Here is a 25804-nt window from a genome sequence, read left to right as displayed (position 1 = left end):
CAGTGGAGCTGCATAAACATTCACCTGCTTCTGTTGTTGTGTATCCCTATAGCATGTTTCCCAGTAGCAGAAATATGAGAATCTAGTCTCTTTCCCCTCAAACTGCATCCTTTGTCTGGGGGCAGAGACAAGAGAGAAGAGAACATATTTCCTAGGAAATCCTCCTGCCAGCAGCTTAGATTTGTCTGTATATTCAATGGATATGAATAATGTTTTATCTCAACAGGGAAATGTCCCAGCCCTGCCTTCTTATCAGAAAGACAACAGGATGTGATTTACTGAAGTCAATAAGTAATTAAACATTTCTTAAAGACCACCTAATTTGGCCTGAACTCTGAAAGCCCTACTGATCTGACATGGGTCCCAAGATAAAAGTATAGTGATTATAACAGCAGCTAGAAAGAGACCAAAATCTAGTTTGTGTTTCTTTTATAAGGAGCACTAGAACATAAAGAATCTACTTTCGTCCTTATCTCAGTGTGCTGACAATATTCCAAACTAATATTTATCCTTATGTTGATAGTTAATCAAATAAACAGCTCCATAATCAAATAAATCTTTAGTCAAATATTAGATGTCACCATGGTAAAAAAAACCCTCACTTTAGTACTAGGAGGGCTGATTCATAGAATATGAGTATATTCACATACAATTAGTTCAAAATATATAATCTATGTTTATAAAAAGAGCTATCTTTAACCAAAGCTGCAAATAATTATTTTCTTCTTGCTGCTGGAAAAGTAAATTTTGATAACTTGGTACTGCCTTTTATGCTGACAAAGATCCATAATGAAACACAAATCTTATGTATTAGGGACCAATTTTTCAAAAACAGCCTCCAAGTTTTTTGTGTCTGAGTCATGTGACATCTAACTTTACGCAAAGAATTTGGGCAGGCCAAAATTGGATTTGCACAGGCAAGTAGTATCTGTATTCACAAAGTGAATGGCTAGATATTCAATTATTTAACTGAAGTAGTTAACTGCTCAGCCGGAACAAATAGATAAGGTTTTGGATACCCAAAAACTTTGAGGTGCATAAAGTTAAGCACAGACACTGGATAGAGACTACTTTGGACATAGAGCAATAAAATCACCTTACAAAATATTTCTACAAAATGATTGTTTTAAAACTGTACGTCTGATTTGGTTGCAAACATTGAACATTTAGAAAAAAAACAGGCCAATTCTTTGTTCATGCAACATTCTCTTTAGTATGTTCTGGATTACAACTTGAACTTCCAGTGCTTTTGACAAAATTATATTAATGGTGTTAGTTATTAAAAAAAGGCCAAAAGGACAAAGTTAAAACAAAACGTAAGTGCACCAAATGGTTTCAGGGATGTCACCTGTGCTATCAGGTTCTGAAGGGATGTGTACACAAGACAATGGTTCTTCCTCTGAGTCAGAATCAGAGTCGAGAAGCATGTGAGAACTGGAAGGCTTAGTGGCAATACTGACAGAGGTAGAAGAATGCTGGTAGGTAAGAGACATGGACTCCATAGTGTGGGATTGAGTGATATGGACTAAACACCCAGCACAAAAGGAGGAAAAAGGACAGAAGAGTTAAAACAGAATCACTAAAAACAGAATATTAGTTTTTACATTTTATCATTTAATACAGTATTTACAAAATGAACACATCAATAAAGAGAAAAAGTAGTTTGAATGAGAAACAAAATGTAATCTTTTAATTCTTAAACAACTGAAATTAACTTTTTAAAAACAATTTAAGAAGAAAGAATTAAGTGTAGTCAAAATAAAGATAGTGTGTCAGTGCATGGATATTAAATGCTATCAGATTACTGAAAAGGTCTAAGGAATTACAGAAAAAGCAAGGAAGTCACGGAAGCATAAGAATGCCATTTAATACTTGGATTTCCATGAAAAAAAAACACACTATGAAACTGATAAAGACAGGAATATTAATAAAAAAAATCATACCAGGGAATCCATCATCTGCCTCAGCATCCCCAGGTCCACTGCCTATGCTGCTGCAGTCTAAGCCAATATGTATTGACTGGAGCTGTGAGCGAAGTTGTTCAATGTCACTATCCTTGCTGTCAAGTGTCATCTGCAGTTCGATTCGTATCTGGCTCTCTTCTGCTATTTGCTTTGAAAATGATTTGAAACGGTTTGCCTGTTAGTATTACTGTTGTACTCTATAATTTCTTATTTATAGTATTTTCTTGGTGGAATGAGGACTTTACAACCAATCTTGAAATACACAACTATTTAATTTCTTTAGCTGTGTCATCCCTAAGATATGGAAAATGTATGCATAATAAATATGACATCTTGGAATAATTTTAAACTGTTTCCATTGCTTAAACAAATTTAAGAACATTTTTATTGCTATTTATTGCTGTAAATTCACTTCTTACTGCCTGCATTTCATTGATCTCCTTCTGATATTTAATCATCATCTGGGTTAACTTTTCACGTTCAGATTTCAGTTCCATATGCAGTTTCCTATTCTCCTTTTCTTTCCTCCGCACATCAGTGTCAGCTCCACGTTTGACTGGATCTTTCCGATTCATGATCTCAGCCAACTTGTTTACCGCCTTAAAACAAAACAAAACACAGAACACATAATAAAGCCCCCACAGGTAAACAACAAGTACAAATACTGTCATCTCTCCAACCCACGATTAGCCTCTATTAAAATACTTTACCCATGAATTCAAACATATTTGTGCATTTCCATCTAAATAAAATACCAATTTAATTCTGTGGATGAATCAAGTATTATAAAAACGACAATGACATTTCACTCTGGAACAAAGTACTTTAGTTCTTTTACATACTTTCTTTCAATAGCCCAGTTAGTTAGAAGCCAAATACAACTTTGAATTGGAATGTCTAATATGCCTCTAGGATGCCTAGAGCACAATGCAGGAGCATCAAATCTGACACGAAGTCTAGTATCCAAACTTTGGCAGAGTTTATTACCAGATGCTTCAGGGAAAGATGAAAAATACAGAGGAAGGTAATTCAGAGTTGCTAACAATATAATTTCAATCAAACTATATCATAAGCAAAGTACATGTCAAAACTAGCTTCTCTGAATCAAAATAAAGGATTTAGCGGAATTAGGGATTTATACTGGGCTAAATCACAGTTGGACAAACTGTTTTATTCAAGCACCATATATCTACATTACAGGTCTGCAGTCTGCAGATGAGCAAGTTTCCCTAAAGTAATGTGATTTAGCAAAAAGCTCTGAGGATATAAAAATTGCATCCAGGCTTCAATGAGTGCATATAGCTGGTTTATAACCGAAAGCAACCATTCCATTAAAAAATCCACTGCATGAACTCTATATTATTCCAATTATCATGATCATCTGCTCATTCTTTTATACTTACCTGGGTTTTCAGTGTTCTCTCATTCAACAACTGCTTCTCAAACTGAGTTTTAATAATTGTTGTATTTGTTTCTTCCTCTTTTAGCCTTGCAATTTCTGCAACAATGTAATAAGAAATCTGTAATGGCTAATTAGAGAATTAAGTGGTACACTTTTTGAGAACGAAAGCATTTTCAAATTAAATTCAAGTTGTGCAGCGAACACTCACGTTCTTGGACTTCTTTCAGTTTGTTATTCAGTTCCTCTTTCTCATTAGCAAGATTAGCCACATCACTAGTTAGTGTCCTATTGGCTTCCTCCAGCTTAAAAAAAAAAAATTAAAGTATATGTTACCACACAACAAAAAGTAATGCAACAGATTTACTTGATTACTTAAAAGGAAAATACATCAGAATGAGACCACGGTAAAAGAATAGAGGATTTGGCGTAGGAAGAGAAATGGGAGGCACAGAGGAGAGAGTGACCAAGCAAAGGTATGTGAGTGACCAGAGGTGTGGAGGAGAGAGAGGGGAGCTAAATGAAAAATGTTGTAAAGATCGGGAGATATGTACAAAAAGAACAGGAAGAGTCTGCCATCAAAATCAAGACACTAACAAGCTCAGGACTTGGCAGAATACATGAAAAATTACAGCCATCTGGAGGCGGGAGACTTCAAAAGAGAGAATGTGCAGGTTTAAGTGCTATATGGAGCTGAGAAACTTGGGACTGAAGAGGGGGAAAGGAGCTCACTGCAGCAAATATTTAGAATGAAAAGAAACTAAAGAAGAGTCTGCTGAAAGGGAGAGCAGGAATATAAGCCGAGTCAGAGAAGCACGAGCACAGAGCTGAAGATAATCATATACCAACATGTATTTCTTGCAAGACAGAGCAGGCATTCCATAGACAATTGAAGGAGAGGGTTACGTTTAATTGGTAGGGACAGAAGAGCATATGGTTATGAATAATCAGGGTTAATTCAGATTTCAGAGATGTGGAGGAGGAGGAGGCAGATTTTAGATAATGATCTGTGAGAGCTGGAGAGAGGTGATGGAACTGAAGTACAGAAGGTTTGTGTAATATGAAGGGCAGGTGAGGGGAAAGGAGAGACCCCTGTGAGGGACACAGTGGAGGTGAAGATCCAGAAGATGTGTTTGGAAGCCCAGGTGTTGAAACTGAAGAAACATTTCAAGGAAGGAAAAGAGGTAGTTATCTCAAGTTTATTCCATCCAGTTAATGATGGAATAAACAGCAGTTGATGGAAAATGCAGACCACATGCCTACTGATTAACAGAGATTAAGTGGGTCATAGCTCCACATTTTGGGATGTGACTAAGAATTAATGAGACACTCCAAGAAAGCCAGTTGTTAACTGAGAGTGCTGGCAACTCCAGCTGCTTCTTGCTTTCTCGAGGGCCCGAAGGGCAGACAGGGTGACCTATACCTATAAGTTTAGCACATTAGGATCAGGAGATATAGAATTGGCAGGCCTGGATCTTTTCTCTGGAACTAGCTAATAGATCTGAATTCTTCCTAGTTTTCAGCCTACGTTTTAATCACTGGTATTTTTAGTAAAAGTCATGGACAGGTCACAGACAGTAAACAAAAATTAAGGCCTGTGACCTGTCCATGACTTATACTACATACCCCTAAAAAAAACTTGAGACAGGGGGCTGTAGGTGCTGGGGGGGGGGGGGAAGGGGGGGGCAAGGGAGGAGAAGCAGCCCAGGGGTGTCATGGGTGCTGGGCGGGAGGGTTGGTAGGGCAGGCAGGCTCCCTGCATGGCTCCAATGAGAGCTGCGCGGGCAGTGCCTGCAGGCAGGGGCAGCGCACAGAGCCCCCTGACCCCTCCGCCTAGGAGCTGCAGGGACTTGCTGGCAGCTTCCGCGGAGTCCTGCCAAGGTAAGCACCGCCCCGCACCCCCACCCCCTGCCACAGCCCTGAGCCCCTCCCAAACCCAAACTACTGTTGCTGTAGGGGATGGGGACATGGTGACTTGAGAGCGCCCGAGCAACGGTCAGTGTGGCTGGCCAAGAGGCTGCCCGAGCTGCCCGGGCAGCCCTGGAGCCAACTGCTGCAGAATCCCTCCAGCCACAAACCCCTTCCAGCCAAAGGAACCATCTCCTAGGACGTCATGTTTCAGAAAGACTACGAATTTTTATGGCTGAACTACACACATCTGAAAAAGTATGATTTAGAATGGAAAAAGTGACATAACCTTGATTACAGCAACATAAACTGTACCATCATGCACAGATTTTTATATACAACTGAATATACATACATTCTAAGTTTTGTTTCCATAGGTCCAAAGTATGGAAATAACTATTTTTTCATCCAGATGTGAAAAACACGTAAACCGAAAATGTTTCTCAGTATTTGTAATGATTTCTAAATTTCAACTAAAACAATATTAACCATGTAATGGCTTTTAAAAAAAGAAAATTCATGATCTCATACTGCTTTCCACTAGTCCACTTTAATAAAAATCCAAAAATCTTTCAAGCTGCATATTTCTGTAAGCCTCCAAATGTATCTTCGTTATAATGATTAAAAAACTTTTAGAATGCACAAAAATATACCACAGGAATTATGATGCAGATTACTCACAGATCCTATGGTAGCATCTTTCTCGGTAAGTTCTTGCTTATGCCTAGCCATCATCTCTTTAATCTCCAATTCTTTCATGATCTTCTCTTTTTCCAAATCAGAGTACTGTTCTTCAGCAATGGAGCGAGCAAGTTGCTCTGAATCAGCTTTTGTCAAAGTTATCTCAAGTTGTGCAGCCAAGGAGTCTCTGCAAATTATTGAAAAATAATTAGTTCAGAACTAAATGAAAATCTTTTCCAACTGAAGTAAATAACCTGATTTTCTGTACGTATACAAGTAAGTGGCAAACCCTCACCTCTCATCTTGTAACTCTTGTATCTTTTGCTGCATTTCTTTACAAAGTTTGGTCTTTTCTTCACATTCCTCTTTAAGCTCACGAACTTGGGTCTTGTACAAAGTCTAGAATTTTAAACAAAAAAAGGAAAGAAAAAGGATTTGCATATTCTAGCTTATGGGGTATCTGAATGAATGAGACAAGACCATGTTAAATCAAAAATCCTTTAACACAGCAAGAGGCCAAGCACAGCAGTGTCTTGTCTCTCCTAGACGTGACTTAAGGCAGCAATACTTCACAAAACCGTTTCTTTCACCTTCAATGCATGCACCCTCTCAAAGAACCTCCATCATCGTCACCCTCCTGATACCCAGCTAGTGGGGAAAAGCGAAACCACCGAAATCCCCCCCAGTCACCGATACATTCCTCCATAAATGTGGTGTGCTGTCCTCATGCAATGATTAGAAGTTCGAAAGTATGTATGCACGTACAATTTATAAACCCACATACATACGTACATGCTTTTTCAAAGTGTTTTTTTTTGTATTGCAACATAACTCATTAAAAATACTTTAGAAATTTGTTTTTAGAGAGGTTTTGGAAAAGCACTCTTTCCAAATCTATAACTATTAAGACAATGCTGCATGCTATCATGTCCATTTGATGGAAACGTAACCAACAATCAAGAATTATTTATTTGTTCACATACAAAGTTGATCTCCCATAGAAATACATCTTTTTATAAATTTTAAGCTGGCAAATAAGTCATTTAATTACATGACAAATTGAATCCTTTTCTTTCTGTTTATGCATTGTTGTGATAGATCCTACTTTTCCACAAGTATCTGCAGGGTAGTTTATGTGAACAATTTCAGACTGCATGAATGTTTGCAGACTGTTCATTAAAAAGTATTTGAAAGTCACTATCTGAGATGCAACTGTTCATCTAACTTAGATGGCACTGTTTCTGCTCCTTAAAGACTGGATTGGTAAAACAAAAACAAATACATACTGAGAAATATTGTTCAGCTTCAAGCTGGTCTTGCAGCTCTTTCATTTGTCCATCTGCATCCTGACGTTCTCTGTAAAGTCATAAAACAGTGCTCGTAAGCAAAATTTGTGAAGATATTCCAAACAACTACACAAGCACAGAAGGCTGTGTGCATGCACACACATCTGTAAAACTATCTTATATCTTAGCATTCCCTGATCAAAGTATGGTCTTCTATACCAAATCCTGAGGGATCCTCAGTCCCTCAAGGTCAGGTATTCTGCCTGGACAGCTATGAATACTATGCTCTCTTCCGAGCTGGAAAGGTTAGTGAACAACCGTTTAAACTGACAATACTGTTACATGGGCTAGCCAACAAGAGACATTACTAAAGCAAACAGTCTTTGGCCTTTTCTCTCATCTCCATGCAGGACATCAGTAAAGTGACAATTCGAGCTCTAGAACCTCAGGCAGTCTGAGTCGCAAGATAGACCTTGAACCTTAATTTAGTGCTCTTCGTAGTGTAGATATTTTTAAACACACCCATTATCATTCAATCACTAGTCAGCACATATGAATGATAACAGTAATACTTTGCACTTCTTCCATCAGAGAATCTCAAGAGTGCTTTGCCAATGGTAGTGAATGAGACCAAAAGAGCCTCCATGTAACTGTCATTTTACAGATGGAACAAAAATGATCTTTCTAACAGCTATATTAGTCTTGCCTTTTCAGCCACAAGACCATTCTTGCTGCAGAAGACAAATTGATAATTACAGAGAACAACAAATCTCATATGAAACAAACTTCCCTTCCCATTTTTTTTTAGTATAATAAAATATTTCTTTTAATTAGTGGTAACTGATTAGTTTTTGTAAGTCACATTGAAGATGAAGTTACTAAGCGCTAAGACTATCATCTCATTTTTAGCTGCAAATTTACAGGTGTGCAATCATTTTAGTCCGATTCCAATGTAGACTCTCAGGGAAAGCTAATTCTTATCAGCTTTTAATTTATCTCAAATCCTAACATGTTCCTTTATGCCTTCACTCAATCTTTTTTTTTTTTTTTTTGGAAAACAGCATTTCAGAGTAGCTTTCTATTGAATCTACAGGTGTAACTCATGTGGTCAGGATTTTTTTTTTCTTTCTTGTAAGCTCTTTGGGGAAGCAACCATCTCTTAGTATGTGTTTGTACAGAGCCTATTACAATAAAGCCTCAATCTCTGCCAGGACCATTAGATACTACTACAGTATAAACAACAGCAAACAACAATCAGGAGTGCCTATGATATGGTTGATTTTGTATAGTCAGGATTTTATGTACACATGGCTCTCAAATTTTGCATAAGATAGATAAAAATACAATTGAATTTTTAAAATTAAAGAATTAAATAAATATGTGATGCAGCTCTACTTACTTGCGGAGTTCATTATTTTGCTTTTCCAAGCTCAGTTTGATTTCCAGGAGATGGTTATTCTCTTGTTTTAGCTGTTTCTCTGACATTTTCAATGTGTTGACTTGTTGTGTTTGCATTTTCAGGTCATTCTGTGTGAGGCAGCGCTTTTGTGTTTCCTGTTCTATTTTTAATGTCAAGTTTTTAACCTGAAAAATAAATAAATGTCTGTCTCTCTCTCTTTTTTTTTTTTTGGTGGGAGGGGGGAAGGGTGTGTGTTACATCAGAGGAATTTTACAGACACGTACAGTAAGGAACTCTCAGAACAAAATTTACACTTTCACTGATTCTCTGTTGTTTTTATTGTATTAACTATGAACTACTGTATAGCACAAACATGTCTTATTTGGATGTAAAGATTATTCTATAGCTAAAATTATCTATAAGTAGAATAAGCAAGTTTTTCACCCTAATATTAGAGAATTTTACATTCCACATATCAAATTTTTCTAAGTTTGTCACAATGTTGAAAAACTTCAGAAAATGAAACATTACACTGTAAGGAAGCATTCCAGCAACCTACAGAAGTGAGGAGATATACTTAATATTATTTTCATTTGTAAAGATTTACAGATACTGCTCATAACCGGGGGTGAGGGATAGCTCAGTGGTTTGAGCATTGGCCTGCTAAACCCAGGGTTGTGAGTTCAATCCTTGAGGAGGCCATTTATGGATCTGAGACAAAAATCTGTCTGGGGATTAAGTCCTGCTTTAAGCAGGGGGTTGGACTAGATGACTTCCTGAGGTCCCTTCCAACCCTTGATATTCTATGATTTTATAAATACTTTTAAAACTGGAACAAATTTTACAATATCCAAAAGATTCCAATTCAGACTACTTATATAATTGCTACTTACATCTTCATTTAGTTTATCCTTTTGTTTAAGCAGCTCATTTATTTTCTGTTGAGACTGTTTGAGATCACAGTCCAACATAGAACACCGCTTTTCAATTTCTAACAAGCCGTTTTCTACTTTTTGCTTTGAAGCTCTCTCCTCCAACAGCTTCTTTTCCATTTCTGTGAAATAAGAGAATTTAAATGTGAAGTCAGTAAGAGTTGTAGATGCTCAGCCCTACTTAAAATAAGGACATCTATTTAAGTGCCTAGCTATGGCCAAAATTTTAAACTTGGGTGCCTAGAATTTAACAAACTTTGGATTACTGTGGGATGAAAGGTACTAGATGGCATGACTGAAACTGATGATAAAATTATGAGACATACAAAGGTGAGTGACTTAATATCTTTTACAGGACCAACTTCTGTTACTGAGAGAGACATGCTTTTGGGCTTATATAGAGCTCTTCTTCAGGTCTGGGCCACACAGGCAGTGCCCCTGACAATTTCAAATCACAGTTCAAAAGCATGGAGGTACTAGAGCAGTTCAAAAACACACTCACTAGACTATTTTTAACATGAGCAGTCAGCACAATGGTGATTCAATAATACCAGATGGTTCAGCTGGCGCATCAGCTGGCTGAACAACTTGAACTTTTGCCATCCTATTCTACGTGCCATTCCTGTGAAAATCTACCCAAATTTGGCCACATAATAAGCCTTTGAAAAATCACAGCTCATATATACTCAGTAAAGACTTCAATTCTGGCAGCTAAAATCTCCAAAAGAGTCCATCCTGAATGAGTGTGCTTGAGCATCTCACAGCTTCTAATGTAAATCAGACTGCATATGCTCCATCTCCACAGAGCAACTGAGTGTGCTCCAGCTCAGGACTACAAAGGAGATGCCAGACTTCCTTCGAATGGCTTTTCCCAGCTACTCTGGTCCAGGCTGGAACTGAGATCAGGGAGCCTGTCTCTCCTGAACTCTCAGTCATAAGTGCTGAAAAAAATAGTGGGTGCTCAGCACTCACCAACCACAGCTGTCTGCCACCCCCCGCTCATCAGCTGATGGGGGTGGGGGGGACGGTGCTGCTGCCAAACAGCTGATGGAGGCAGGTGCCACCATCAAACAGCAGTTTGGCAGCTCAGGGAGGGGCCTGGGGGAGAGTGGAGAGCAGACAGTGGACGGGGGCCATGGGGAGGGGGCCGGGTGGGGGATGGGAAGAGGCAGAGTGAGGACAGGGACTCGGGGGAGAGGGCAGAGCAACAGCAGGAAGAGGCAGAGTGGGGGCAGGGCCACAGGGCGGAGCAGGATGGAGCACCCCTGGGGAAAAGGAAAAGTCAGCGCCTGTACCCTCAGTTATTCCTCTGCTGGTACCCAGGCAGCATGGAAGAGGAAAACGATCAATTTGAAAAAAAATGATCAATTTGAATGCAGAAGGGACAAAAGCCAGATGCCAATGCTCTGGCGGAAGAGTCTAAAACATCAAACACCACCCTGAGAGCATGCTTTGCCACATTTTGTCCCTCAGTCAAAATAGCATTTGCCAGCCTTCTTTTTATCATCTGGCAAATCTTGAACATACAGAATCACCTTCTCCCATAGATGGAACTGATAATAGGCCATCATCATATGGCAATGAACCACCTTAATAACAAGGGAAGAGGGAAAAAAACACCTCTCCCCCAAAGGTATCAATCTTTTCCCTTTCCTGTCAGACAGACTGGAGAGGACTTGGCCAGACCTAAGTCTGTTTTTGGCAGCAGCCACAATCAGCACAGGATCTATGAAAACAAGAAAACTCCTAATGAGGGATCCAATACAGTTTGCCAGCTTTTTTGGAAACAGGCTGACAGGAAGCAGGAGCTGACCAAACAATCTTACCAAGCTGTAAAAGACCATCCAGATTTGACAGCGATAAGCTATTCCTGGAGGTAGTCCCAAGTATGTTGAATACTGGATGGGAGGTTTCCTCCACAGCCACAGAAAGTAGGTTCAGTGTAGATTCCATGCAATGCACCAAGTGATGAAACTGCAAAGCATTCTCAGAAGGGGGAAGAAGCAAAAGTCACATCTACCTCAGGTGACAAATCAAGATCAAAGTCATTTGCTCTTGTTCAAAAATAGGCACTCTCTCTTCAACCAGAGCTGCCAGATCAAAGGACTGCTGAGCCACTGCATCCTTATCAGAAGAAAAATCACTTCTCCATCCAAAAGGAGAATGATTTAATGGAGACAAGAACTGCCCATAGGAGGAGGAGCAAAGGAGATAGGGGACACAGGCTGAAGAGGCACGAACTGGGATGAATCAGGTTTCTTAATTCTTCCTTTATCCTCCTCTAAATGAGGACCTGATCTTGGATCACTAATGAACACTTCTGAGAGAACAATGGAACTGGAAAGCGGAGAGAGATAAAAGGTGAGAAAGATCTGCTAGGGGAATCCTGTACTAGACTTAGGAGAGGAAGCAGAGAGGTATACTGAGAAATACTCTCGTCTGCTCTTCTCTTTTTTCAAGTGAAGAAGACATAGACTGCACAACTGATGATGCATGTCTCTTCCTCATTGCCATCTTTCAAGTATCTAAAAGGGTGTCATAAGGAGGAGGAGGGAGAAAACTTGTTCACCTTAGCCTCTAATGATAGAACAAGAAGCAATGGGCTTAAACTACAAGCAAGGGAGCTTTAGGTTGGACATTAGGAAAAAGTTCCTAACTGTCAGGGTGGTTAAACACTGGAATAAACTGCCTAGGGAGGTTGTGGAATCTCCATCTCTGGAGATATTTAAGAGTAGGTTAGATAAATGTCTATCAGGGTGGTCTAGCCAGTATTTGGTCCTGCCATGAGGGCAAGGGACTGGACTTGATGACCTCTCGAGGTCCCTTCCAGTCCTGGAATCTATGAATCTGGCTTGCTCAGATCCAAGGAATGCTAAGACAAGGGAAGGTACATTTCAGTCACCACTGTAGAAGTCCTTTTCGGATCACAGGCTCTTTGAAGCCTGTCCCACAGACCTGGGAAGTACCATAGCCAGATAAATACTCAACTCTGCAGCTCTGGTCTTCAAAGTTGAACCCAGAACTGATCTGGATTTTAGAGTTGGAACCACAGAGGCCACATCAGAGTCAGACCGATCCAATAAGTCTAATTTACAGGATCTGGCACCGCTAACAGTGACCATCTTCTTCACCTTCTTTCTTGGAACTGATAGAGCCAGAGCCAATGGTCTAGGATCCTTAGAAAGCAGACAGCCATTTTCCCACCAACAATGCTTCAAAGCCTTGACAACTTTAACAGAAGGATCTGGAGTTAGAATTGATGAAGAGCCCGACATCCTGGAACTTATAGGCAGCTTGCTTACTGGAGAAAGCCACAGGCACCAAACCTAGTCTCTTAGGCTTCACATCTGATGACCACCCAAGGACCAGAGTACTTGCATCTATTCTGCCCCTCTTTGAATGCTCTGGGCACCAACGTCCAGCAAATGAAACACACACAAGGAGAATGACCTTCCTCCAAGGACTTCGGGCACCTAATATGGTTGCCCGACATTGGGAAGACAGATGAGCATCAAGCATGTCTTTTAAATCCCATTTCTTTGGTTCTGCCATAACACAGAACCAAACCTACCAACTCTACAAAAGCATCTACACTTATTATTATACTTAAATTACACTACACACTAAAAACAAACACCACAAAAACTATCAAATGTACTATCAATGGAGAAAAAACCCTGGATCAGAATGGATCAGAGCAGTTAATTTCCATTCAGCATAGCAGTTGAAAGAAACTGAGGTGGTAGAGGACCCCCAGCACTCCCTTATATGGCCTCGTGCTCAGAATGTTCAAAAACACTGAGGGGAAGTATAGGAGAGGGCGCACAACTGTTCCAATGAATACTGCTTGGAGAAGGTCCTACTGCTAGGCACCACCAGGCAGTGAAATACCCATAAGTGGGAATACACAGAGCCATTGGAAGAGGTTAATGTACATGACATGCAGTGACTGCCTGGACTAAAATCCTTTTATTTATCTCCAGAATAGCTACCAATAGGGCAGTACAAGAATCCTTAAATCAGGCCTGCACAACATACGGCCCGCAGGCCGCATGTGGCCCTCAGAGGCTCACTGTGTGGCCCGCGGGAGGATTCTAAATCCTGGGCACAGGGCGCTCTGCGGGCAGCCCAGAGCCCTTTGAATCCCGGCCCGTGGCTGGGATTTAAAGGGCTCAGGGCTCCCCGTGGCTGCAGGCAGCCCAGAGCCCTTTGAATCCCAGCCCGCGGCTGGGATATAGAGGTCTCAGGCTCCTGCCACTACGGGCAGCCCAGAGTCCTTTGAATCCTGGCCGCGGCTGAGATTTAAAGGGCTCAGGGCTCCTGCGGCTGCGGGCAGCCTCACTCACTCACTCATGCCCGTCACCCCAATCGGGGTATGGGCCGCCAACCACAGATCTCCAGAGTCCTCTATCCTGGGCCATTCGCTCTAGCTGGTTCCAGGTATAGCCCATTTTTTTGCTATCAGCCTGACGGTCACGTCACCAGGTGTTTCTTGGATGGCCTCTTTTCCGCTTGCCTTGGGGGTTCCACCTCACTGCCTGTCTGGTGATGTTAGTTGGCTGTTTACGTAGTGTATGTCCTATCCAACCCCACCTTCTCCTTCTGATTTCTTCCTCTGCTGGGAGTTGACAGGTCCTCTCTAAGAGGTGGATGTTACTGATGGTGTCTGGCCAGCGGATCTGGAGAATCCTTCTGAGGCAGCTATTAATGAAGGTCTGGATCTTCCTGATGGTTGTTTTGATTGTCCTCCAGGTTTCAGCTCCATACAGTAGGACTGATTTCACATTGGAGTTGAACAGTCAAATTTTTATTGCCAAAGACAGCTCTCTGGAGCTCCAGATGTTCTTAAGCTGTAAGAAGGCTGCTCTTGCCTTACCAATCCTTACTTTGATGTCTGCGTCTGTGCCACCCTGCTGGTTGATGATGCTACATATGTAGGTGAAGGACTACACTGAATGGAAGGCCCCTGGAAGAAGTGCAACTGGGTCATTGCTGATGGAGTTAATCCTAAGGATCTTGGTCTTGTCCTTGTGAATGTTGAGGTCAACCTGTGATGACGTGGCTGCCACTACGTTGGTCTTCTCTTGCATCTGCTGTTTATGTGCGAAAGGAGTGCAAAGTCGTCAGCAAAGTCCAGGTCATCAAGCTGGGTCCACAACGTCCACTGGATTCCGTTCCTACGCTCGTAAGTGAATGTCTTCATAATCCCATCGATGACGAGGAGAAAGAGAAGTGGTGACAACAAGCATCCTTGCCTGACTCCAGTTTGCACCTGGAAGCTGTTAGTAAGCTGCCCTCCATGGATCACTCTACAGTGTATACTGTCATATGAGTTCTTGATCAGGTTGACCACCTTTGCTGGGATGCCGTAGTGCCGAAGGAGCTTCCAGAGGGTCTCTTGATCCACGCTATTGAACGCTTTCTCATAATCAACAAAGTTGATGTACAATGAGGAGTTCCACTCCATAGACTGCTCGATTATGATGCGAAGTGTTGCTATGTGGTCCGTGCATGATCTATTCTGCCGGAAACCTGCCTGTTCATCTCGTAGCTGTGGATCGACGGCATCCTTCATTCTCTCTAAGAGGACTCGGTTGAAGAAGACCTTCCCTGGCACTGACAGGAGTGTGATTCCTCTATAATTGGTACAGTTGCTAAGATCTCCTTTCTTGGGGATTTTGATGAGATATCCCTCTTTCCAGTCTACCGGAATCACTTCTTCTTCCCATATCTTCTCAAAGAGGGGGTACAGCATTTCCACTGAAGCATCCAGGTCTGCTTTCAGGGCCTCTGCTGGGATGTCATCAGGTCCAGCTGCATTCCTATTCTTCATCATGGTGATGGCTTTTCTGATCTCATCTCTGGTTGGTTTATCGCAATTAATTGGGAGGTCCTCATTGGCTGGGTTGATATCTGGTGGATTTGGTGGTGCTGGTCTGTTCAGGAGTTCCTCAAAGTGCTCCGCCCATCTGTTGTTCTATTCCTGTTATAGACTTTCCCTGCTTGTCTTTAACAGGACGTTCTGGCTTGCTGTACTTTCCAGACAGTCGTTTGGTAGTATCATACAGCTGTTTCATATTACCGCTGTATGCTGCCTGCTGCGCTTCTACTGCCAGTTCATCCACATACTCTCTCTTGTCCTTCCTGATATTCCTCTTCACTGCTCTATGGGCTTCAACATACTCTTTTTGAGCTTTGGCCTTTGCTGCTCTAGTCCTGCTGTTATTGACTGCTGCCTTCTTCTTCTTTCTGTCTTCTATCTTGATCAAGGTCTCTGCTGTGATCCACTCTTTCTGCTGGTGTTTCTTAATTCCAAGCACTTCCTGGCATACTGACCTAAGTGTCTCTCTCACTTTCTGCCATCTGTTTAGTACACTGTCTTCCTCTTCCTCAGACCGATCCTGTAATACTGAAAACTTATTCTTCAGCCTCAGTCCAAAATCTTCCTTGGTCTTATGGTCCTTCAGAAGGCTGACGTTGTACTTCACTCTTCTGTCTGACGCGTCTATCCAATTCTTTTTCAGCTTCAGCTTCAATCTGGCCACCACTAAGTGATAGTCGGACGCCGCATCTGCTCCTCTTCTAACTCTAACGTCCTGCAAGGATCTTCTGAACTTCTTGCTAATGCAGACATGATAGATCTGATTTTCTGTCATGCCTGCTGGTGATACCCAGGTACTCTGGTGGATCCGCTTGTGAGGAAAGATGCTACCTCCTATGACCAGATTGTTAAGTGCACACAGATCCACAAATCTCTCTCCATTCTCACTCATCTCTCCCAGAGCATGGGTCCCCATGACTTGTTCGTATCCTGTGTTGTCAGGTCCAGTTTTGGCATTAAAGTCTCCCATAAGGGTGATGATGTCTTTGTCTGAGAGAATCTCTAATATTTTCTGGAGTCTGTTGTAAAAATAATCTTTGTCCTCCTCTTCGCTGTCATTAGTTGGAACGTAGCACTGAACAACATTCATCTTAATCCTCTTCATTTTAGTTCTGAAGGATGCTGTGATGATCCTGGGACCATATGCCTCCCAACCAATCAGTGCTCTCTGTGCCTGCTTGGACAACATGAAGCCTACTCCCTGTGTGTGACGTGCGTCGCTCTCTTCATGTCCTCAATACAGCAACAGCTCTCCTGTCAACAGTCGTCTCTGTCCCGCTTGCGTCCATCTTGTCTCGCTAACGCCTAATAGGGTCAGGTTGTTGCTCCTCATCTCTGCTGCAACCTGCACCATCTTTCCTGACTCGTACATGGTCCTCACGTTCCATGTGCCTATGGTAATCCTCCTGGTTGCAAGAAGGGTAATTGGCTTAGTGGCTTCCTCACGGCTTTTACAACCCAGCATCATGCATCTTCGAGTTGAAGACCATTCTTTTTCCAGGGTAAAAGTCTCTGTTGTCTCTATTGTTGGTGTTTCTGTAGCAGGTTGATTTTTTTATGAGGTGGAGTTGCTAGCCCCACGCCCAACCCTCCTCCTTTATCCTGACTTGGGACAGGCAGATGGCCCCAAAGGACCTCTCTGGTGGAGTTTGCGGGCAGCCTAGAGCCCTTTGAATCCCGGCCACGGCTCTGGCAGCTGGGCTGAGCCTGGGATTTAAAGGGCTCGGGCTCCCCTCAGCGGCAGGAGCTCTGGGCCCTTTAAATCCCTGCCCCAGCCCCGCAAAGCTCTGGGTTCCCCCAGCCGCCGGAGTCCCGGTCCCTTTAATTTGCCCCTGAGGGCTCCCAGCCACCTCTTCAGCTGGGAGCCCCTGGCTGATTTAAAATAAAGTATTACCTCCCCACCTCCAACCTTCCTTTTTGGCCCACAGCTGTTTTGGTGGGGTGGTGCTGGGGAAGGAGGGTTTGTTTCCACAGGGCTGGGCGGCGCTGGGGCGGGGTGTTCCCGCGGGATTAGGAGGTGCTGGGGGGGGGGGTTCCGCGGGACCAGGAGGTTTCGACCCTAAGCTGTTTTCTTTGGAGTAATGTGGCCCCTGCTGCTTTACGAGTTGTGCAGGCCTGCCTTAAATTATTCCACCAAAGTACCTTAACTCTAACATGCAGGAGAGGATCATTCAAACAGCATCCGCATTCAAACCTTGGCCACTCTTGGGATGGTCAACGTAGGGGAAAAACTGTGCCAAATGTGATTACTTTACGTGATCTGAACAACTCCAGAATTTTTAATTTATATACAAAACTCCTGAATCAGCTTCCTAATGTGATTCAGAAGTGTATAATCTTATAAATTTCAACTTCATAATTAGCATTATGAAACTTATATTATCTAGATTACATAATTTTAAAATTAACATTGTATGCATACCTTTCATGGCTTCAGACTTGGCTTCTTCAATAGATTCATAGATTTTATTTTTGTCTGCTAATCGTGCTTTTGTGGCTTTATGTTCAGCTTCTTCTTGTTCCAGGTTCTGCTGCATAACCTTGAGTTTATATGTCATGTCTATTTCCATGTTGCTCTTCTCCTGTTGAAGTTAGAGGAAAAAGGAAATTGACTTCCGTGACAAAACAATTATTCCTGACTGCAAACTAAGGCTAAAATAGTTATGAATAGTAGTACTATGGAGCATGACTAAAAGGCAATACATTGATAGAAGAAGACATAGTCCATGTGCCAAGTAGCTTACAAATTAAGACATCTGTCCTGCAATTGATTTAGTGTGGGCACAAAGAGGCACTGCATGGCTGCAATGGTACTCCTGTGTGTAGAAAATTATTGGATTGAGGCCTAAAAAGGGAGTACTATGTCAAGTTAAATATGGTTCAAAATTTAGAATTTGTGAAAGCAAGGTTTTATAAAACATAATACCAACAGAAAAATTTTCATAGATTTGATTAAATGCTACGAATAAGTTTAATATAGTAAAAATAAATTTGTACAGAACTGTAGCTTTACATGGTACTTTACAGAGAAAGAAAAAAACATCGTTCCTGACTAGCAGATTTTATAATCTAAGTGAGAAAAACATCAAACATACAAATAGAGAAAATGTGGCAAATGTTAAAGCAAATAACATAGTGCAAATTGCATTCTAGAATGCAGCAAGTAAAAAAGCTCTACACTTCAGCAAGTTCTGATTTTTAATGGGGACTTTGTGCACAATACTGCCTACACAATAGAGCATCCCTATAACATCTAATCTGTTATGAGCAATCTTTAACATGTTGCACAGGGAGCTTTCCAAGCAATCTGTGTAACACACCAAGAATTAATTCCTCTAATAATTACTACAGACTACATCTAAGATTTCCGAAGGGGTCCACACCTCCACAGACTACATCTAAGATTTCTGAAGAGGTCCACACCTCCATTCAAAAATTTTTAGGGGGTCACAAATGAAAAAAGATTGAAAACCACTAGTCTAAGATATTCCTCTATCTTAAAAATACATTTATGCATTTCCTACACATGCTGAAAATTATTTAAAGAGAACATTTAGGGGAAAAAGTGACCAATTCAAGTAAGTACCATGGAGCTTCAATCTGACTCAAGTTTAGTTTCCATTAATAATATCATTTTATATTCTACCTTTTATACTGAAAACCAAGTATACATTCTACTTTAACATGTGTAGTTACCTTTTCCAAATCTGTGAACTTCTCTTGTAATTGTCTCTTCTCCACTTCTGCTTTGGCTAATGTACTCTTCCCATTTTTTACTTCTTCCTCTAGGCTAGATATTCGACCTAAAAATGTCCAAAATATCAACCAGTCAGAAAAAAAGTTAGCAAGAAAAAAAAGTTAGCTACAAAACTTAGAACAAATACATTCACATTTAATAGGTGATTCAGAGCTGTTAGCAACATTTTACATCTACTGATAAAATTTTATTAAGGAAAGATACAATTGACTTGGCCAACGTATTAAAATTAGTTACAATTCCCAGATCAAATAATTACACTATACTCTTTTGTATTTCTGAAACATGAATCAATGTAGACATATTTACTGTAATACCTTGTAGATCGCTGATAATCTCTGACCCATGACTTCGATCTCTTCTTTCAGATTCTAGGGCTGACTGAAGATTGATGAAGTCCTTCTCAAGTTTGAGTTTAGCATTCTCTAGCATGCAGTTTTTATCTTGTAATTCTCGATTATTAGCTTCCAACTGCTGGATTTGCTTTGTACTTTCAGTCTGGTTCTTCCTTAACCTGGCTGCAGTATCAGACTCTGTGCGTAGTAAAGCATTGGCTTCATCCAGCTATTGATTAATAAATGCAGATTTTAAACAATTAAAATGCAAAATGACCATCTCCATTACAAATTAATCAACAATTTATGGACTGAAGGAAAAAGAAAAACATGGAAATATTTTCTAACATTACATTAGTAAACCAACACTTCATATTAAAAAGCAACTTCTGTAATTACTTGCAATTTTCTTCCGCTAAGTAGGAAGCCTGAACTTCAATAGCCCATTATAACAATGACTTTATATTAACACACACACACACACACACACACACACACACACACACACACACACACACACACAGAAATACAACTTGCCTGTCTTTGTAGCTGATTAATTTTCTCATTTGATATCTGAGAGTTCTGATTTCTCCTTTTTAAATCTTCAAGCTGGTCTTTCAAACTGTTAACTATAATAAAATAATCATATGTTACCTCCATCACACACTGATTCACAATTTTTAAACAGATCTTACCAACAAAATAACAGTTCTGTTATCTTATGTTAAAATCCCCGTGTATCACGTTTAAGGTTCTGTTCCACATACCATCATTTTCCAAATTGCGTTTTTTATCTGCTTCATGTTCTGCTTTCCGCTGGTATTCTGCATTTTTGTGCTGAAGAAGAGCCTTCTCTCTTTCTAATTGCCTTAATGCAGATTCTACATTCTTCCTTGATGTTACCTGGAGATAATTATAGTTAAGTTCAAATAAAATACACAGAACCATGGTATTACTTTAAAGATATAAAGGATAACTCATGGATTCCAATTAACTTACAAATACACAAAAATGTATTCCATCTGTTTGCTGTATACACACACCGTAACACTTAACAGCTGTGTTCGTATATAACTGCAGAACAATATACAATTGGCAAATAACTGTATAGTCATAAAGTTCTATTTCTAAGGAATCTGGATAGTCAGGAGATCAGCAATGGACGTAAGGCCGGTTCAAATCCACCTCAGACTGGCAGTGCCTGAAAGCTGTTATCATATGAAAGCTCTGTTGATGGTCTATGTTAAATGACTGTGGGGGCTTATGTCTAGTTTCCAGTGATGAAGTATGCAATGAACAAGCAGTATCAGCAAAACTGGCAGACTCATCAGCAAAACCAATGATTAAATGGGCATGACAACTAAGCTATATTCATTCCCTCCAGTGGTGGTTCCTGAATATAAGGGTTGAGGCACAAGGATGGGGCAATAGAGAGATGCTTGAACTGCCACTTCCTGTTCTCTGCTCTATGGAGGGAGTATTTCAGCCTTCAATACTATCAACCCTGCATCTTTAACTGGAATTCAATTCACACACATTTTATTTAAATGCTATTTCTCTACAAACTATTAACTAAGGCACAGGACATAGTAAACATGATTCTGGAATCAATTAAATAATATAAGAATCACTCTACCCTCCTCTTGCCAAGATATTGCAGTAGCGGCAGCACATTTATACTAAGGTATACTGTGAGAACATAAACTCATGTTCTTGTGCCATAGTTCCATTATTACTTAAAAGTTGGTGTATCCTGAGAAAAGTAAACATACCTAACACATATAAGAACACTTAAGCTATAAGTACAACAGAAAATACACTGATTTACCTCTTCATCTAGTTCTTTCACGGTCTTCTCTAAACGAGCATTAACAGACCTGAAAAATATGAAAACAAATATTAGAAAAAAGGCAAACATTGGTTATAATGAAAAACAGAATAATGCGGATGTGTCTTGTGAATCCTGCTTTAAGCAAACACACAACCACTGAGAAAAAAAATAATTTGTCCAGTAGAGGTGGTCTTCTTTAAAGACGAAACAAAATGTTGGTCAGGGATGCAACTCCATGCTCTGGGTATCCCTAAACCTCCGACTGCCAGAAGCTGGGACTGGACTACATGGGATGGATCACTCGGTAATTGCCCTGTTTTGCTCATTCGATCTGACGCATATGTCACTGACCACTGGTGGAAGACAGGCTACTGGGCTAGATGGACCATTGGTCTGACCCAGCATGGCCACTGTTATCTTCTAAAGGTAGTGGTAATCATAGGGGGCTAACAAATTGGCTGTATAAAATAGGATCTCTGTAGAGGAACTGGGGTCCCTTAAGTATACTTTTAATTGTATTTTAAGTTTTTAAAATCGAAAATTAAAAAAAGGTTTGGCATAAATATGCCAAATATAAACCGCTATCTCTTACCTGCACTTCTGTTCTAGTTCATCTTTGGCTTGTATTTCATTACTGAGTTGTTCTTCTAACTTGCTCAGTTTTTTCTGAAACTGTGCAAACTGTCAGAAAAAGTATGGTCCACATATAAAATACTAGCACATAAAAATGTGTGTAGTTCAGTTAAATAGCCAAGACAGATGAGCGATCAAAATCAATATAATCTTTCAATTTGATAGGAACACAAAATTATTTCTCAGCCAGTCCCCACCACTGGATTATTGGGAATTAAAGTTACATCTCTGCAAGATATTAATGCTCATGAAGATTCTTCATGAAGATATCCATAGAAACAAAACTTGTTGCATATAGTAGTAAAATAAATCTAGCCATCACAGTATTATGTGCTGCATATGGTGAGCCACAAAAGCTCCACAGGAATAGAATGTTGTTTCTGGCCCTCTCCTTTATCTTCTCTAAACCCAACCCTCGAGAGCAGATTCTTTGGATTAGTCGTTCAATAAATAAATAAATAAATAAATAAATAAATACAATTAAAAAAAAATCTATCAGGCATATGACCAAAATGGATGATATTTTAAGAATGCCTCTAAGCATGCTCAGGTAGAACACATGATGAAAGAAGGTGAGAATTTCTTAGTCTAACACTTGCACAGAACCTAACTTGTCCCCATTACATTTTGGAAAACACCATATCGCCAATTCCCAACATTCTAAAACTGTAAGTCAATACACAAGAATTCATGAAACTGGGTTAAAAATCATAAATTTGGGAGTTTTTAAATGCCTTTTGGGCTTCTGAGTCTACAGGTTTCATGTTTTCAAACTTTTTTCTGCAACCAATGGGGGGCAAAAACATTTTTTAAAAAACAAAATTTGAGATGGCAACAATTATATGACTCGAGGAGCTGGGGCATTAAGAAAAACATGAAATATTGTGAGATTCGTGATAAAAATTACAAGAGTTGGCAACACAAATATAGCATTTTATCAGTCCTTTGTATTTTACAAATCAGAAATATAGAAAATAAAAAAGATTTGCTATTGAAATGTACAATTGAAGTTAGTATGTCACATAGGGTCAGTCCTGGGGCCAGTTTTGTACAACATCTTTATTAATGATCTGGATGATGGGATGGATTGCACCCTTAGCAAGTCTGCAGATGACACTAAGCTGTGGGGAGAGGTAGATAAACTGGAGGGCAGGGATAGGGTCCAGAGTGACCAGACAAATTGGAGGATTGGGCCAAAAGAAATTTGATCAGGTTCAACAAGGACAAGTGCAGAGTCCTGCACTTAGGACGGAAGAATCCCACGCACCGCTACAGGCTGGGGACCAACTGGCTAACCAGCAGTTCCACAGCAAAGGACCTAGGGATTACAGTGGATGAGAAGCCGGATGAGTCAGCAGTGTGCCCTTGTTGCCAAGAAGGCTAATAGCATTAGTAGGAACATTGCCAGCAGAACGAGGGAAGTGATTATTCCCCTCTATTCGGCACTGGTGAGGCCACATCTGGAGTATTACATCCAGTTCTGGGACCCGACTACAGAAAAGATGTGGACAAATTGGAGAGAGAGTCCAGCAGAGGGCAACGAAAATGATCAGGGGGCTGGGGCATGTGACTTACGAGGAGAAGCTGAGAGAATTGGGCTTGTTTAGTCTGCAGAAGAGAAGAGTGAGGAGGGATTTCATAGCTGGCTGAAGGGGGGTTCCAAAAAGGATGGAGCGAGGCTGTTCTCATTGTTGGCAGAAGATAGAACAAGGAGCAATGGTCTCAAGTTGCAGTGGGGTGGTCTAGGCTGGATATTAGGAAACACCTACTGTTAGGAGGGTGGTCAAACACTGGAATGGGTTATCTAGGGAGGTGGTGGAATCTCCATCCTTAGAAGTTTTTCAGGCCCGCCTTGACAAAGCTCTGGCTGGGATGATTTAGCTGGTGTTGGTCCTGCTTTGAGCAGGGGGTTGGACTAGATGACCTCCTGAGGTCACTTCCAACCCTGATATTCTATGCTCGGCTCTAAAACCACTGGAAGAATTCAGCAGATACTGCATGCAATTTTAAACAGCAATAGCTTCCTTTTAAAGAACACTAGAAACTCCTAAGCTGCACAGTATGATGGAAAGGAAGTACAGAAGCACAGGATGTATTTATTTTCATGTTTGCATGAGCTTTTTCCTCAGCTGTTTTCAAAGGTTTAAAAATTAGCAAATCCTCACAATTTTTAATTAATGGCACAATCCCCTTGATTTACTAAGGGAGGGCTAAGGTCAATAGCGGTTAATATATTTATTTATTTTGATATACACAAAAATCCTATCAGACTTTCTGCCATCTTAGTGCATGAACTCAGTTGGCAAACCACAAATACTGAATAAACCTTCCTGCTTCAAACACTCACTCCCCTACTGAGGGTCAGTTTTATGCTTATAACCATTCCTTCATCAGTACTGTGTGAAAATTTACTTTTCATGCCCTGGACAAATTAGCGATGAATCACTTAGATGTGGAGCCAAAATCTACAACGTTCCCTGGAGCAAAATCTTTTGTGGTGAATAAAGCCTTACACATTTATTTGCAAAATAAATTCTGGTTGCCAAATAGGAATTAAAGGTAACTGTAGTATAAATCTGAATTAATATTAACCTCATTTCACTGATAACTAACTACAGGCTCTCTTCTTAAAAGCAATTTACAAGTTCTTTTATTCATAAACAAATTAATCTATTGTTAACAGTTTACTGAGATAAACCTTTAAGATATTACTTAGTGCTGACAAAAAATCCCAATTATCTTAATTTCTTTCATGATTCAAAATAATGCACCTACCTCTTTGCTGTCCTATAAAAAGAAGAAAACATTGTTTTAATTGTGAGTATTAAAAAAGGAAAAGTACAGTAAACATTTCCTACAAATCTTTTTTTTTTTAAATGGTCTCACCATTCTTACTAAAATTTCAGACTTAGAATATTTTATACTTTGAAGGTTATCGCGGAATCTAATCATGTTTTAATTACAAAATGTTAAAGAATTTACAAATATTTGTTTTATTACTTTTCAGTGGTTGCAAAAATTTATACAAATGTTAATACAACTTTTTTTCATTTCTAAATGAAACTAATACTATATAAACACAATCCTTTCATCTAAAATTTGTACTGCACAATTTCATGTAGTAGTTTGACATTTTCATGTTTACGGATAGAATCTCTGTCAGTAAATATACATAAATATTCTAACATTAAGTAATATAAACTAGCTATTCATAACTGGATATTGTTTAAATCCACTGTGCAAGTCTTAACAGACATAGCAAAATAATGTAAACATACATTAATGTTTATTTTTTAAAAAGTACTTACCTCATTTTTCCTGGATTGCATGGATTCATTTTCTCTGCAAGACTGAGGAGAGTCACTTAGCAACCTGTCGGAAAAAACCCAACTCTTATTCAAGTTTTCAACAACTCTAGCAACCACGCCAATCAACTCATTTTAATCAATTCTCTCAAGTCTTAATCTCTGCTAGGCTATTCTCTGAATGAAGCCATTTTTATTCAGTACGAGTTTTCATTTGAATGTTCTCTTGGCCAAAGTGCAAGTTCTGACTTTTTCAGTTCAATACAAGTTTCTAATGTTTAAATGAATACTTACAATAGTTCTGTAATTATTTAGATACAATACACATGACTAATAATGCAAATTCAACATAAATAGTAATGAAAAGAAACAGCCTTAACACAATGTATGCCCTAGTTGTACACTTTTTTCTAATAATAGCTAACCCAAAAATCCAGTATATATGCTAGAGTACAACAGCAATTTTATGTTACTACACAAAAATTAGAAATAT

The 25804-nt window shown here is 40.0% G+C and overlaps 1 protein-coding gene across 6 annotated transcripts in view; it reads right to left on the bottom strand.

The window, feature by feature from the left end:
* Nucleotides 1-25804, bottom strand: part of ROCK2 (Rho associated coiled-coil containing protein kinase 2) — a 167470-nt gene that overhangs the window by 32576 nt on the left and 109090 nt on the right. For 5 of the 6 annotated variants that reach the window (XR_003999485.1, XM_030555424.1, XM_030555423.1 and 2 more), the window contains exons 10-28: nucleotides 25315-25378; nucleotides 24782-24793; nucleotides 21966-22054; nucleotides 21371-21419; nucleotides 20310-20445; nucleotides 20080-20171; nucleotides 19525-19771; nucleotides 19147-19253; nucleotides 17873-18032; nucleotides 9531-9691; nucleotides 8638-8822; nucleotides 7239-7308; nucleotides 6248-6351; nucleotides 5953-6139; nucleotides 3575-3668; nucleotides 3368-3462; nucleotides 2384-2563; nucleotides 1944-2112; nucleotides 1349-1525 (exon numbers count right to left, since the gene is read on the bottom strand). Coding sequence is in view for 5 of the 6 variants with exons in the window: in XM_030555424.1 (XP_030411284.1) it covers nucleotides 1349-1525; nucleotides 1944-2112; nucleotides 2384-2563; nucleotides 3368-3462; nucleotides 3575-3668; nucleotides 5953-6139; nucleotides 6248-6351; nucleotides 7239-7308; nucleotides 8638-8822; nucleotides 9531-9691; nucleotides 17873-18032; nucleotides 19147-19253; nucleotides 19525-19771; nucleotides 20080-20171; nucleotides 20310-20445; nucleotides 21371-21419; nucleotides 21966-22054; nucleotides 24782-24793; nucleotides 25315-25378 (2378 nt within the window). In the remaining variant the exon portion in view is untranslated. The remainder of the gene's footprint in view (nucleotides 1-1348; nucleotides 1526-1943; nucleotides 2113-2383; nucleotides 2564-3367; nucleotides 3463-3574; nucleotides 3669-5952; nucleotides 6140-6247; nucleotides 6352-7238; nucleotides 7309-8637; nucleotides 8823-9530; nucleotides 9692-17872; nucleotides 18033-19146; nucleotides 19254-19524; nucleotides 19772-20079; nucleotides 20172-20309; nucleotides 20446-21370; nucleotides 21420-21965; nucleotides 22055-24781; nucleotides 24794-25314; nucleotides 25379-25804) is intronic. The other variant, XM_030555427.1, reaches the window with a different exon arrangement.

The sequence above is a fragment of the Gopherus evgoodei genome, chromosome 3, assembly GCF_007399415.2.
Source record: "Gopherus evgoodei ecotype Sinaloan lineage chromosome 3, rGopEvg1_v1.p, whole genome shotgun sequence".
Lineage (NCBI taxonomy): Eukaryota > Metazoa > Chordata > Testudines > Testudinidae > Gopherus > Gopherus evgoodei.
Note: the sequence above shows the minus strand (reverse complement) of the source record. Positions and strands in the feature narration are given on the sequence as shown.